Consider the following 15,047-nt stretch of genomic DNA (forward strand, 5'->3'; position numbering starts at 1 on the left):
GTAACTATTCCCCAGGTTGGCTCATCCCCCCCCCCCCCCCCTCTCCCCTGTAACTATTCCCTAGGTTGGCTCATCCCCCCCCCCCTCCTCTCATTTAAGAGGCAAATAGTCCCAATTATAGTGTCAAACATGCTGACAGATGAGGCTAACATAAAACCACACATGTCCAACATGTCCAACTACCCAGATGTAGCTAGTACCAAACATGTCAAACATAGTACCATACTCCCAGATGTAGCTAGTACCAAACATAAAACCATACTCCCAGGTGTAGCTAGTACCAAACATGTCCAACAAAGTACCATACTCCCAGATGTAGCTAGTACCAAACATAAAACCATACTCCCAGATGTAGCTAGTACCAAACATGTCCAACATAGTACCAACCATAAAACCATACTCCCAGATGTAGCTAGTACCAAACATGTCCAACATAGTACCAACCATAAAACCATACTCCAAGGTGTAGCTAGTACCAAACATGTCCAACATAGTACCAAACATAAAACCATACTCCAAGGTGTAGCTAGTACCAAACATGTCCAACATAGTACCAAACATAAAACCATACTCCCAGATGTAGCTAGTACCAAACATGTCCAACATAGTACCAAACATAAAACCATACTCCTAGATGTAGCTAGTACCAAACATGTCCAACATAGTACCAAACATAAAACCATACTCCTAGATGTAGCTAGTACCAAACATGTCCAACATAGTACCAAACATAAAACCATACTCCTAGATGTAGCTAGTACCAAACATGTCCAACATAGTACCAAACATAAAACCATACTCCTAGATGTAGCTAGTACCAAACATGTCCAACATAGTACCAAACATAAAACCATACTCCCAGATGTAGCTAGTACCAAACATAGTACCATACTCCCAGATGTAGCTAGTACCAAACATAGTACCATACTCCCAGATGTAGCTAGTACCAAACATAGTACCATACTCCCAGATGTAGCTAGTACCAAACATAGTACCATACTCCCAGATGTAGCTAGTACCAAACATAGTACCATAGCTGATGCAAGAAAGTCACTGATCATGATATTTACTGACCGTTACTGACGATCTGTGTTGTGTTCTATGTTAATTGTCTCTACTATGTCTCCGTAGCTACCTGAACTCAGACATGGACAGCATGGACAATGACAATATGCCCCAAGACATATGTAGCATCACCCTAGAGAAGAGGTCATGTGGGGTGAGTAGTTACAGCCATCTATATATCATCACACTATGCCCCAAGACATATGTAGCATCACCCTAGAGGAGAAGTCATGTGGGGTGAGTAGCTACAGCCATCTATATATCATGTCATCTATAGTTCATGTCATCTATAGTTCATGTCATCTATCTATAGTTCATGTCATCTATCTATAGTTCATGTCATCTATAGTTCATGTCATCTATCTATAGTTCATGTCATCTATCTATAGTTCATGTCATCTATCTATAGTTCATGTCATCTATAGTTCATGTCATCTATCTATAGTTCATGTCATCTATCTATAGTTCATGTCATCTATAGTTCATGTCATCTATATATCATATCATCTATATATCATGTCATCTATATATCATGTAATCTATATATCATATCATCTATATATCATGTCATCTATATATCATGTCATCTATATATCATGTCATCTATATATCATATCATCTATATATCATGTCATCTATATATCATGTCATCTATATATCATATCATCTATATATCATATAATCTATATATCATATCATCTATATATCATGTCATCTATATATCATATCATCTATATATCATGTCATCTATATATCATGTCATCTATATATCATATCATCTATATATCATGTCATCTATATATCATATAATCTATATATCATGTCATCTATATATCATATCATCTATATATCATGTCATCTATATATCATGTCATCTATATATCATGTCATCTATATATCATATCATCTATATATCATATCATCTATATATCATGTCATCTATATATCATGTCATCTATATATCATGTCATCTATATATCATGTCATCTATATATCATGTCATCTATAGTTCGTGTAAGTTACATTCCAGGGCGATTACATTACAGGTGTTGCATTGCATCTTTTAAAAAATATATAGATTTAAAAAAAAAATGTAATCTTCATTTAAATAGGCAAATCATTTAAGAACAAATTCTTATTTACAATGAGGGCCTACCCCGGGCAAATCGACAGAGCAGTTCGGCATCACATCACTATATCATATGATGGGGTTAGCTGATACGTTAAACACCTATCCAGGTGTTGTGAGATCTGGCATGCGTCTGCAACGTAATCATTGTAAATAAGAATTTTTTTCTGAACTGACTTGCCGAGTTAAATAAAAATAAATAAAAATCATGCTGGAACACGGCCAAAATCGTTATGGCAATAGCTGTTATATTAGTTATATTATATATATTATATTAGTATGTTTGATACCGAGGATTCTCTCGCTTCAATAATAGTTGGCCTCTGACTGATATAGGTAGAATTAGAGGAGTACAGAGACACCTACTGGTGACTACATGTCATGACAACCTCTCAACATCTCGTTCTCGCGTGATCTCTTTCAATTAAATTCCTATTTTTTTTTTCAATTCAACATACTTTTTTTGACGTGGAAATGTAAAAAACACTTACATTGTCAAAGTGAAACATGTTTTGACCTGCACTGTTGGAGCTCGGAGTATAAGAATTAACACTGTACCCTGCGATTACATCTGCTACCCTGTTTATGTGACTAATAAACTCATCTAATCATCTATCTAATCTATCAACGATGGTCAAATAAGACATTAATAATGGAATAATAAGGATAACGTTAATAGCGCTAATAATATTAACAGCAATTACAACAAATAATAATTATGAGAATAATATAAACTTTCCATATCTCCCTCTCTCTTGCTCTAGTTGACCAATGCTGTGGAGAAAGTGGCGCGCGTCCTGCACTGTGTTGCCCGTAGCAACTTGACGTTGTCCGAGGAGACTGTTATGCGTCTGGTCGTGGAGCTGACCGGACGGCTCAACTCATTGGTCCAGAAGTTCTCCACCGCGGTAAGCCTCAACCAATCATTAGGGGACTTATTTGGACATTAGATCATATTTGAGGTCTTAAAAATTTGGACAGAATGTTAATAAGTGTGGAATTAATTATAACTTAAATGGTCATTTACCATAATATGTACACTGTAGAGTTATGCTGCCGATCTCACAAAATGAATTAGACCATGTCTATCTAATATTTTATCTTCCCCATACAGAACTTCAGTGAGGTGGCGCACCACTTCCAGGAGGTGTTTGGCCAGGCAGACTCCCCGGCTCTGACCCAGGAGAATCTCAACGACCCAGACTTCATCAGGCTCTGGTTCCAGATCAAACTGAAGCCCCTGCTTCCCTCCGTCCCCCCCGGCCTTCTCTCCTGCCTCAGCACCAAGAACTTCACCTGCCCCGTCTACCAAGCCCTGTGAGTAACACTAAACCTAACCTAACACTAATACATCTACCAAGCCCTGTGAGTAACACTAAACCTAACCTAACACTAATACATTTACCAAGCCCTGTGAGTAACACTAAACCTAACCTAACCTAACACTAATACATCTACCAAGCCCTGTGAGTAACACTAAACCTAACCTAACACTATTACATCTACCAAGCCCTGTGAGTAACACTAAACCTAACCTAACACTAATACATCCAAGCCCTGTGAGTAACACTAAACCTAACCTAACCTAACCTAACACTAATACATCTACCAAGCCCTGTGAGTAACACTAAACCTAACCTAACACTATTACATCTACCAAGCCCTGTGAGTAACACTAAACCTAACCTAACACTAATACATCTAGCAAGCCCTGTGAGTAACACTAAACCTAACCTAACACTAATACATCTACCAAGCCCTGTGAGTAACACTAAACCTAACCTAACCTAACACTATTACATCTACCAATCCCTGTGAGTAACACTAAACCTAACCTAACCTAACACTATTACATCTACCAAGCCCTGTGAGTAACACTAAACCTAACCTAACCTAACCTAACACTAATACATCCAAGCCCTGTGAGTAACACTAAACCTAACCTAACACTAATACATCTACCAAGCCCTGTGAGTAACACTAAACCTAACCTAACACTAATACATCCAAGCCCTGTGAGTAACACTACTAATACTATATGTATGGTTCCACAGTGTGGAGGAGCTGAGTGAACAAATGAAGCTGATGGACCAGGAGGACGAGCAGATGTATGAAACGCAGGGTCACGTGATCTACAAACAGTTCCTGTTGCCCTTCCTGTTGAATCACAACTCCTCAGGTCAGAGTTCTGATTGATCAGTTCTCCAGGCCAAAAAAAAAACCTGTATTTGTACTGCTTTATTTACATTGGTAACCAGTTTGTAATAGCAATAAAGTATCTCGGGGGGGGGGGGGGGGGGGGGGTTGTGGTATATGGATAATATACCACGGCTAATGGCTGTACTCCGCAAAGTGTTGTTCCTAAGAACAGCCCTTAGCCGTGGTATATTGGCCATATACCACAACACCCACATGCCTTATTATGTTGGGACATATCACTTCCTCAGTTACATGTGTTGTATAGAGGACTCTATTGCCCAAAATACAGTTGTAGCATGGGCAGCAACGTTGATGACTGTCACCATTTTGAAGTAGTCAGCTGGGCGGGACATCCTATAGGTTAAGGAAGAATCACATAAGACATTCCACAACTGCAGGTGGCCAATAAATGACCAACCTTGACTTTATACCTGTTCAAACAACACACCCTGCATCCCACTGCTGGCTTGGCCACTGAAACTAAGCAGGGTCGGTCCTGGTCGGTCCCTGAATGGGAGACCAGATGCTGCTGGTGTTGGAGGGCCAGTAGGAGCCACTCTTTCCTCTGGTCTAAAAGAATTTCAGATGGGATGTTAAAAGGGTGTCCTGACTCTCTGTGGCCACTAAAATATCCCATGGCACTTATTGTAAGAGTAGGGGGTATTAACCCCAGTGTCCTGGCTAAATTCCCAATCTGGCCCTCATACCATCATGGCCACTTAATCATCCCCAGCTCCCAATTGGTTCATTCATCCCCCCCTTCCTCTCCCCTGTAATGATTCCCCAGGTTGTTGCTGTAAATCTGAATGTGTTCTTAGTCAACTTTAGCTGGTAAAATAAGGGTTAGATAAAAAAAAATAAAGTATAAACCCTTTCAGTTTGTTTACCAACACATAGAAGTAATAGAATAAAAAATGGACTACTTCAAAATGGAGATGGCCTCACTGGCGCTGCCAGTGTGCTCACCGATACAACGTTGCGATCTCTATACAACTCTATGGTGGCAAACGTCAGACTCTTTGTCATGTGATGGGGAGATTGAGATTATAACCCTCAAATGGCCTCTGATATACTGATAGGATCCCTTCACTATTTCCATCCTCAGACCCACAATGCATCTCTTCAGCCAGTAGCAGTTCAGACTGGCTGATCAAGAACTTTGGTGGATTCTCTGTATTCGCTCCTCTGAGGGATTTCTATGATCTAAATGCTAATTTCTCTGCTGTAAGTATGAGAGTCATGTACGTTTCAATGTCGGCTGACTGCACCACCATGTTTATACTGTATATACACTTACCGGTCAAAATTTTGGACACACCTACTCATTCAAGGGTTTTTCTTTATTTTTTTTTACCATTTTCTACATTGTAGAATAATAGTGAAGAAATCAAAACTATTAACTATTAAATAACACACATGGAAACATGTAGTAACCATAAAAAGTGTTAAACAAATCCAAACATATTTTATATTTGAGATTCTTCAAAGTAGCCACCCTTTGCCTTGATGACAGCTTTGCACACTCTTGGCATTCTCTCAACCAGCTTCACCTGGAATGCTTTTCCAACCGTCTTGAAGGAGTTCCCACATAGGCTGAGCACTTGTTGGCTGCTTTTCCTTCACTATGCGGTCCATGATTATACAGTACATAGATATTTGGATAATTATGTATTCAGTGATTCAGATATTGTCACCATATCAGCAATTGTTATGTTTCTAACATTTGATAGAGAAACTGAATCTAATGCTTAATAACCTTCTTGTTTCCTCTCTTCCAGTTGTCAGCCCTGGAGGTTCTCTCTCCAAAGCAGACAGCAGAGCTGGTGGTGTTGCCTCTTCCTGGTCTTCCAGGGAAAGATGTCATCATCAACACAGTGTTTGACTACCTGACTGAGTCACCAAAGGAGAGGAGACTCCCTGAGTTCCTGTACCACCTTTCCAGGCTGTCTGTGGTGGTAATGACCCCAACGATTATTAGTAAACACCTTGTAAAGCTGTCTTTGAGTTAACTGAAAAAAACATTGTAGTCTTGCTTCAATATGTTGATGTTAACTTCTATCCTCTCCCCAGACTCCAGTCGGCTGCACGGTGTACCAGACCATGTAAGTCAAACTTGAGACAATAGGTTGATTAGGCGATCCATGATATGCGGATCTAGTAATTGCATAAATATTCTCTATGTTCATGTGAAAATATTAAAGAGACCAATCTTTTAAATGACATTGTTTTTGTTTTCCACAGTTTTGTGAGGCTGTACCAAGCCATGTCAGCGTTGCCTCAAGAGATGGAGCCAATCATCTGGGCCAGTGTTTATGACCTCACAGAATCTGCACCAATGGGTGAGTCAGGAGCACTGTCTTTTTCTCAAATCAGATTCCAGATATATATTTTTTTAACATTTTTTTTACTCAATTTAATCTCTTTGTACTTTGTTTTCATGTGAATAGATTGTTCTCTGGTACCAGTTAACCAACAGGCAAGTCAGTTCATGTATCATAAAAATGTTTCCAGATTGTGAAAGAACATTGTTCTTTATGCTTCTTATATTACCCTGAACTGAACATAGGAGGAATGGACAACAGTAAGACTCTTCTCAGAGACTTTCCTTAATTATTATTGTGTCTCTCTTGTTTCCAGTGTCCAGTGTCATCACACAATGGTAAATGTAGTTTAGTAAACAACAACTTGATACTGAACCCATATTCTTTATCCCAGAACTGCACATTTAATCCAATATCAAATGTTCTGTATCCTTATTTTGTATTTTCATCTCTCTCAGCAACAAGAGTCTGTGTCGGAGTTGACAGGTACAGTAAGACATTATTCAGACCAGACTAGGGTTGCAAAATTCTTGTAATTGTCCCAAAATTCATATATATATTTTTTTATTCTTGGTTGGAAAATGTAAAGAATAAGGAGGAAATAATCAAATTATCTGGAATCTTCCAAACTGTTTTTCTGAAAAGTTGGTCATTTTGGGAAACTTCACAGAATTTTGCAAACCTAGTCCATCCAAATGATTGAAACACGCGGATCCTGATTGTGAGAGTTGGTTGTGAGTTTGACACTGATACTTCTGTCTTACCCGTGTTATAGCTCGGCTCTACAACAGCTCTTGGACTCTGGGATCTCGACGGGACGTCTATGTGACTTCAGCATCAAACAATACGCCTGCTCACAGGTCTGGGTTGAACTGTCTTGAGACAATCATGTTTGTACTTATTTATCACTGGCTTTGTGCTTATAGCCTTTGGCTTTCTGTGTTTACGAGTCACAGAAATAAACACTACATTTAACTTTTGGATTAGTTATAAACATTCACTGGTGGTTTATGTTAACTACAGTGGAAAGTGACGTGTGGTCGAGCAGTTACAGTCGCTGACCCCGGCACACGTGTCATGTATGTCAGAGTCGGTTCAAATCCGTCCCACAGCCCTTTGACTCACCCTCCGTCTTTCCTGCACTTGACCATCTCTTCAATAAAGTAAAAAAAACATCACAAAGGACTAGGACTGCCTCACTCCCTAAAAGGTTGAAACAATGTGCAATGGAAGAAGTATGGAAGAAGTGTTAGTGGCTAAAGGACTTATCTTTTTCCACAGCTGAAAGACCTCAAAGCTGAGAACCTGGTCACACTGCTGAAATGTAAACTGTCAGAGAACAACACAGACTCCAAAGAGACCTGGAAGCTGTTATTCACTAAAGCTTCTGCAGTTCTGGATCAGGCTCTTGTACTTCTCTCCAACCAGGTACGTCTGATTCTGAAAACATTGCGGGTGTCCTTACCAATGTCGACTTAACCAATTTCTCAGCCCTAGAGTTTCCGAATAGAGCATAAAAATTTAACAATTGTGTTCAAGGCCAGGAATGGTTTAGGGTTGGCCTAGTTTGAGGTTAAAGTTCAAGTAAGTATGTGGTGTATCGTGTCAGGGTTTGCTAAACCTTGAAGTAACCAACCACACCTCTTCCTCCCCAGTCTGAGCCTGTGATTGGCCCAGCACTATCCCAGGTGCTGGATGTGATTGGAGAGATCAGGGTCAACAGACTGACTGAGGATCAGCTGAGAGACAGTGATGTCATCAGGAAGTTGTTCTCTGGGCGTCTGAGAGTGTTTCTGCCATCTGCATCAGGAGGGTTTCTGCACTGCCTCAGCACCAAGAACCTCAGCTGTGACTCTTACCAAGCTGTGTAAGTGGTTACTATTTCGGTTTAGGGCCTTAGTGTGTCAGGTCCTCACAAAGTTAGGTGTTAGGTCCTCATAATGTAGGTATTAGGTCCTCATAATGTAGGTATTAGGTCCTCATAATGTAGGTAGTAGGTCCTCATAATGTAGGTATTAGTTCCTCATAATGTAGGTATTAGGTCCTCATAATGTAGGTATTAGGTCCTCATAATGTAGCTATTAGGTCCTCATAATGTAGGTATTAGGTCCTCATAATGTAGGTATTAGGTCCTTATAATGTAGGTATTAGGTCCTCATAATGTTATGTCCCCTAAATGTTAGGTCCTTATAACTTATACACATTACTCACGTATCACTTTCAGGGTGAAGGAGTTTGGAGCCCAGTTTGATCACATGAACCTAGAGCAGCAGCAGCTGGTTCTGAAGGAGCTGGTCGTCCCCTTCCTGTCTCGACCCACATCAGGTAATCATCATCTGATTGCAGGTTTGTTTTTGAATTGTTGATTGGTTAGTTTTTCAAGTATATCACAATGTTTTTTCAATTATTTTGTATTTTTTTATAATTGGTGATGACATATAAAAACATTACACAACGTAGACCTGCGAATTTGGATAGGTTTAGGCCTTTCGCATGTTTGTGTTTTGATGTTTATGTCTGTATGTTAATAATCCCCCTTCTCTCCAGACTCTGGCTGTGTGTCCAACTCTAACAGCAGTGTGGACTGGCTGCAGAAGAACTTGGGGCCGTTCTCAGTTCTTGTGTCCCTCGGGAACCTGTTGAATCTCAACACAGACTTCTCTCCTGTACGTCTCGTTTTCTGCCGACTACGCCACAATGATTATTCGTAGATATTTGTCCTTATCAAGTATTGATAACCTTCTTGTCTCCTCTCCTTCCAGTTGTCAGCCCTGGAGGTTCTCTCTCCAAAGCAGACAGCAGAGCTGGTGGTGTTGCCTCTTCCTGGTCTTCCAGGGAAAGATGTCATCATCAACACAGTGTTTGACTTCCTGTCTAAGTCACCAAAGGAGAGGAGACTCCCTGAGTTCCTGTACCACCTTTCCAGGCTGTCTGTGGTGGTAATGACCCCAAAGATTATTAGTAAACACCTTGTAAAGCTGTCTTTGAGTTAAAAAAACATTGTAGTCTTGCTTCAATATGTAGATGTTAACTTCTATCCTCTCCCCAGACTCCAGTCAACTGCACGGTCTACCAGACCATGTAAGTCAAACTTGAGACAATAGGTTGATTAGGCGATCCATGATATGCGGATCTATTAATTGCATAAATATTCTCTATGTTCATGTGAAAAGATTAAAGATACCAATATTTTAAATGACATTGTTTTTGTTTTCCACAGCTTTGTGAGGCTGTACCAAGCCATGTCAGCGTTGCCTCAAGAAATGGAGCCAATCATCTGGGCCAGTCTTTATGACCTCACAGAATCTTCACCAATGGGTGAGTGTCTTTTTCTCAAATCAGATTCCAGATATTATTATTATTTTTTTTTTTTTACTCTATTTAATCTCTTTGTATTTTGTTTTCATGTGGATAGATTGTTCTCTGGTACCAGTTAACCAACAGGCAAGTCAGTTCATGTATCATAAAAATGTTTCCAGATTGTGAAAGAACATTGTTCTTTATGCTTCTTATATTACCCTGAACTGAACATAGGAGGAATGGACAACAGTAAGACTCCTCTCAGAGACTTTCCTTAATTATTATTTTGTCTCTCTTGTTTCCAGTGTCCAGTGTCATCGCACAATGGTAAATGTAGTTTAGTAAACAACAACTTGATACTGAACCCCCATTCTTTATCCCAGAACTGCACATTTAATCCAATATCAAATGTTCTGTATCCTTATTTTGTATTTTTATCTCTCTCAGCAACAAGAGACTGTGCCGGAGTTGACAGGTACAGTAAGACATTATTCAGACCAGACTAGGGTTGCAACATTATTGTAATTGTCCCAAAATTCATATATATTTTTTTTTATTCTTGGTTGAAAGATGTAAAGAATAAGGAGGAAATAATCAAGTTATCTGGAATTTTCCAAAAAGTTTTTCTGAAAAGTTGGGCGTTTTGGGAAACTTCCCAGAATTTTGCAAACCTAGTCCATCCAAATGATTGAAACACACGGATCCTAATTGTGAGTGTTGGTTGTGAGTTTGACACTGATACTTCTGTCTTACCCGTGTTATAGCTGGGCTCTACAACAGCTCTTGGACTCTGGGATCTCGCCGGGACGTCTATGTGACTTCAGCATTAAACAATACGCCTGCTCACAGGTCTGGGTTGAACTGTCTTGAGACAATCATGTTTGTACTTATATATCACTGGCTTTGTGCTTATAGCCTTTGGCTTTCTGTGTTTACGAGTCACAGAAAAAAACACTACATTTAACATTTGGATTAGTTATAAACATTCACTGGTGGTTTATGTTAACTACAGTGGAAAGTGACGTGTGGTCGAGCAGTTACAGTCGCTGACCCCGGCACACGTGTCATGTATGTCAGAGTCGGTTCAAATCCGTCCCACAGCCCTTTGACTCACCCTCCGTCTTTCCTGCACTTGACCATCTCTTCAATAAAGTAAAAAAAAACATCACAAAGGACTAGGACTGCCTCCCTCCCTAAAAGGTTGAAACAATGTGCAATGGAAGAAGTATGGAAGAAGTATTAGTGGCTAAAGGACTTATCTTTTTCCACAGCTGAAAGACCTCAAAGCTGAGAACCTGGTCACACTGCTGAAATGTAAACTATCAGAGAACAACACAGACTCCAAAGAGACCTGGAAGCTGTTATTCACTAAAGCTTCTGCAGTTCTGGATCAGGCTCTTGTACTTCTCTCCAACCAGGTACGCCTGATTCTGAAAACATTGCGGGTGTCCTTACCAATGTCGACTTAACCAATTTCTCAGCCCTAGAGTTTCCGAATAGAGCATAACAATTTAACAATTGTGTTCAAGGCCAGGAATGGTTTAGGGTTGGCCTAGTTTGAGGTTAAAGTTCAAGTAAGTATGTGGTGTATCGGGTCAGGGTTTGCCAAACCTTGAAGTAACCAACCACACCTCTTCCTCCCCAGTCTGAGCCTGTGATTGGCCCAGCACTATCCCAGGTGCTGGATGTGATTGGAGAGATCAGGGTCAACAGACTGACTGAGGATCAGCTGAGAGACAGTGATGTCATCAGGAAGTTGTTCTCTGGGCGTCTGAGAGTGTTTCTGCCATCTGCATCAGGAGGGTTTCTGCACTGCCTCAGCACCAAGAACCTCAGCTGTGACTCTTACCAAGCTGTGTAAGTGGTTACTATTTTGGTTTAGGGCCTTAGTGTGTCAGGTCCTCACAAAGTTAGGTGTTAGGTCCTCATAATGTAGGTATTAGGTCCTCATAATGTAGGTATTAGGTCCTCATAATGTAGGTAGTAGGTCCTCATAATGTAGGTAGTAGGTCATAATGTAGGTATTAGGTCCTCATAATGTAGGTATTAGGTCCTCATAATGTAGGTATTAGGTCCTCATAATGTAGCTATTAGGTCCTTATAATGTAGGTATTAGGTCCTTATAATGTAGGTATTAGGTCCTCATAATGTTATGTCCCCTAAATGTTAGGTCCTTATAACTTATACACATTACTCACGTATCACTTTCAGGGTGAAGGAGTTTGGAGCCCAGTTTGATCACATGAACCTAGAGCAGCAGCAGCTGGTTCTGAAGGAGCTGGTCGTCCCCTTCCTGTCTCGACCCACATCAGGTAATCATCATCTGATTGCATGTTTGTTTTTGAATTGTTGATTGGTTCGTTTTTCAAGTATATCACAATGTTTTTTCATTTATTTTTTATTTTTTATAGTTGGTGATGACATATATAAACATTACACAACGTAGACCTGCGAATTTGGATAGGTTTAGGCCATTCGCATGTTTGTGTTTTGATGTTTATGTCTGAATGTTAATAATCCCCCTTCTCTCCAGACTCTGGCTGTGTGTCCAACTCTAACAGCAGTGTGGACTGGCTGCAGAAGAACTTGGGGCCGTTCTCAGTTCTTGTGTCCCTCGGGAACCTGTTGAATCTCAACACAGACTTCTCTCCTGTACGTCTCGTTTTCTGCCGACTACGCCACAATGATTATTCGTAGATATTTGTCCTTACCAAGTATTGATAACCTTCTTGTCTCCTCTCCTTCCAGTTGTCAGCCCTGGAGGTTCTCTCTCCAAAACAGACAGCAGAGCTGGTGGTGTTGCCTCTTCCTGGTCTTCCAGGGAAAGATGTCATCGTCAACACAGTGTTTGACTACCTGACCGAGTCACCAAAGGAGAGGAGACTCCCTGAGTTCCTGTACCACCTCGTCAGGCTCTCTGAAGAGGTAACACTTTGTGCATTAGTAAACACAAGTTCTAACTTGTTTCTCAACTGATATTGATACTTTATCTTGTTGTTATATTGATGTTATATTGATGTCTTTTTCAGATGATGCTACCATGTGACAGCTTTAAGACCATGTAAGTGTATTCAACAGAAGTCTTAACGATGAAGAGGTCGTTTTTTTATCTTAATGACCTTGTAAAACCACAAAGCACCACTACTACACTTTGACATGTCCGTTTGTCTGTGTCTGTCTCAGCTTTGAGCGTCTGTACCAGGCCTTACCGTCTGCACCTCCAGAGATGGAGCCAGTTATTCAGGCCATTATAGACAACCTGATGCAGACCGCTCCAGAAGGTCAATCGTCCTTCATTAACCACGTTGACTATTTTACCACGAATAAGATTACTAAAAACAATATATCGACTGACTATTTTTCAATTTTCTAACTTTTGTTGACAGATTGCTTGCCGATGAATATGAAGGTGAGAATGTATTTATTTTTTGTTATTATATCTTTCATTGACTACTGTAATGAAGTAATGTAACTACTGTAATTGACTACTGTAATGAAGTAATGTAACTACTGTAATTGACTGTTGCAATGAAGTAATGTAACTACTATAATTGACTGCTGTAATGAGGTAATGTAACTACTGTAATTGACTGCTGTAATGAGGTAATGTAACTACTGCAATTGACTACTGTAATTAAGTAATGTAACTACTCTAATTGACTACTGTAATGAAGTAATGTAACTACTGTAATTGACTACTGTAATGAAGTAATGGAACTACTGTAATTGACTACTGTAATGAAGTAATGTAACTACTGTAATTGACTACTGTAATGAAGCAATGTAACTACTGTAATTGACTACTGTAATGAAGTAATGTAACTACTGTAATTGACCACTGTCAAAAAGAAATGTACCTACTGTAATTAACTACTGTAATTGACTACTGTAATGAAATTGCCTAGTATTATTGATACCTTTGTAATATAATATCTTCTGTCTTTTTCAGTGTCCAATAACACCAGCGAACGGTAAGTGTTTTCTCTGACAGCAACAACAGATGTGATACCTGCTGTATCGTATATATATTGCCGCATGAGAGTCTAAATCTAAACATGTATGTCTCTTTTTCTCTCCTGGTCACCTGCAGATACCAGAGTCTGTGAAGGCAATGCCAGGTAACAAGTTAATCACCTGTATCTTAGATCTACCTGGTCTTAATCCATTTAGAAAACTCTTATGGTGATCAGTGATATGACCGTTTGTTCTGTTTGATTCTTCCACAGTGATTCGCTACAAAGTTATTTGGCGACATCAAATACAGCGAACGTGCCCTGTACCATTACCCTGGAGGAGTATGCCTGTGCATCGGTGAGATTTTTCCACTACAGCCGTGATTCTAGTGGATGAGAGACAAAGAGATACTGTGGAGATACACCAAGGTAGAGAAAACCCTCTGCATGTATTCATTCATTGACTCCATATATCATCTGTTCTTCTCTCTCGAAGCTGAAAGACTTCACTGCAGAACACCTGGTGTCTCTTCTGAGATGTAACCTGCCCGGCAACTCCTCTCACTCTAAAGAGACGTGGAAGGTTCTCCTCACCAAACTGACCTCTGTCTTAGACCAAGCTCTGGACATGTTCTCCAATATGGTGAGAATATACAGTAGATCAACGTTCCTTAAATGTGTGGGGTGCGTTCAGCATGATGCAACGTTTTGGAAAGTTCACATAGGAATATGCTATGTAGGAATCACGGCGGTTCAATTCATCGTTTCTATCTGCAACGTTCGAGCGCGTTTTGCAACCGAACGTGGCCCTGTTGTTCTGTTATGGAATGACCGATCTCTTCCTCCCCAGTCCAAACCTGTCATTGGTCCAGCAGTATCCCAGGCGCTCGATGTGATTGGAGAGATCCGGGTCAACAGACTGACTGAGGATCAGCTGAGAGACAGTGATGTCATCAGGAAGTGGTTCTCTGGCCGTCTGAGAGTGTTCCTGCCGTCTGCATCAGGAGTGTTTCTGCACTGCCTCAGCACCAAGAACCTCAGCTGTGACTCGTATCAACAGATGTATGTTTTACAACCGCC

At 40.2% G+C, this 15,047-nt stretch overlaps 1 protein-coding gene and 1 long non-coding RNA gene across 2 annotated transcripts in view; both read left to right on the plus strand.

The window, feature by feature from the left end:
- Positions 1-14,136, plus strand: part of LOC139370000 (uncharacterized) — a 31,166-nt gene extending 17,030 nt beyond the window's left edge. The window contains exons 11-41 of the mRNA XM_071109277.1: positions 1,132-1,219; positions 2,959-3,102; positions 3,309-3,511; positions 4,249-4,373; positions 5,499-5,617; positions 6,172-6,348; positions 6,464-6,495; positions 6,635-6,732; positions 6,841-6,873; positions 7,031-7,052; positions 7,490-7,574; positions 7,996-8,142; positions 8,370-8,581; positions 8,939-9,039; positions 9,262-9,380; positions 9,477-9,653; positions 9,764-9,795; positions 9,935-10,032; positions 10,130-10,162; positions 10,320-10,341; positions 10,779-10,863; positions 11,286-11,432; positions 11,660-11,871; positions 12,226-12,326; positions 12,548-12,666; positions 12,763-12,939; positions 13,044-13,075; positions 13,198-13,295; positions 13,401-13,423; positions 13,964-13,985; positions 14,105-14,136. Coding sequence (XP_070965378.1) covers positions 1,132-1,219; positions 2,959-3,102; positions 3,309-3,511; positions 4,249-4,373; positions 5,499-5,617; positions 6,172-6,348; positions 6,464-6,495; positions 6,635-6,732; positions 6,841-6,873; positions 7,031-7,052; positions 7,490-7,574; positions 7,996-8,142; positions 8,370-8,581; positions 8,939-9,039; positions 9,262-9,380; positions 9,477-9,653; positions 9,764-9,795; positions 9,935-10,032; positions 10,130-10,162; positions 10,320-10,341; positions 10,779-10,863; positions 11,286-11,432; positions 11,660-11,871; positions 12,226-12,326; positions 12,548-12,666; positions 12,763-12,939; positions 13,044-13,075; positions 13,198-13,295; positions 13,401-13,423; positions 13,964-13,985; positions 14,105-14,136 — 3,115 coding nt within the window. The remainder of the gene's footprint in view (positions 1-1,131; positions 1,220-2,958; positions 3,103-3,308; positions 3,512-4,248; positions 4,374-5,498; positions 5,618-6,171; positions 6,349-6,463; positions 6,496-6,634; positions 6,733-6,840; positions 6,874-7,030; positions 7,053-7,489; positions 7,575-7,995; positions 8,143-8,369; positions 8,582-8,938; positions 9,040-9,261; positions 9,381-9,476; positions 9,654-9,763; positions 9,796-9,934; positions 10,033-10,129; positions 10,163-10,319; positions 10,342-10,778; positions 10,864-11,285; positions 11,433-11,659; positions 11,872-12,225; positions 12,327-12,547; positions 12,667-12,762; positions 12,940-13,043; positions 13,076-13,197; positions 13,296-13,400; positions 13,424-13,963; positions 13,986-14,104) is intronic.
- A 101-nt stretch (positions 14,137-14,237) lies between these two features.
- LOC139369536 (uncharacterized) lies at positions 14,238-15,023 on the plus strand. Its single transcript, XR_011627047.1, has 3 exons — positions 14,238-14,325; positions 14,464-14,610; positions 14,818-15,023. It is a non-coding gene; the product is annotated as an uncharacterized lncRNA (long non-coding RNA).
- Positions 15,024-15,047: the final 24 nt, after the last annotated feature.

The sequence above is a fragment of the Oncorhynchus clarkii genome, chromosome 17 (assembly GCF_045791955.1).
Source record: "Oncorhynchus clarkii lewisi isolate Uvic-CL-2024 chromosome 17, UVic_Ocla_1.0, whole genome shotgun sequence".
NCBI lineage: Eukaryota > Metazoa > Chordata > Actinopteri > Salmoniformes > Salmonidae > Oncorhynchus > Oncorhynchus clarkii.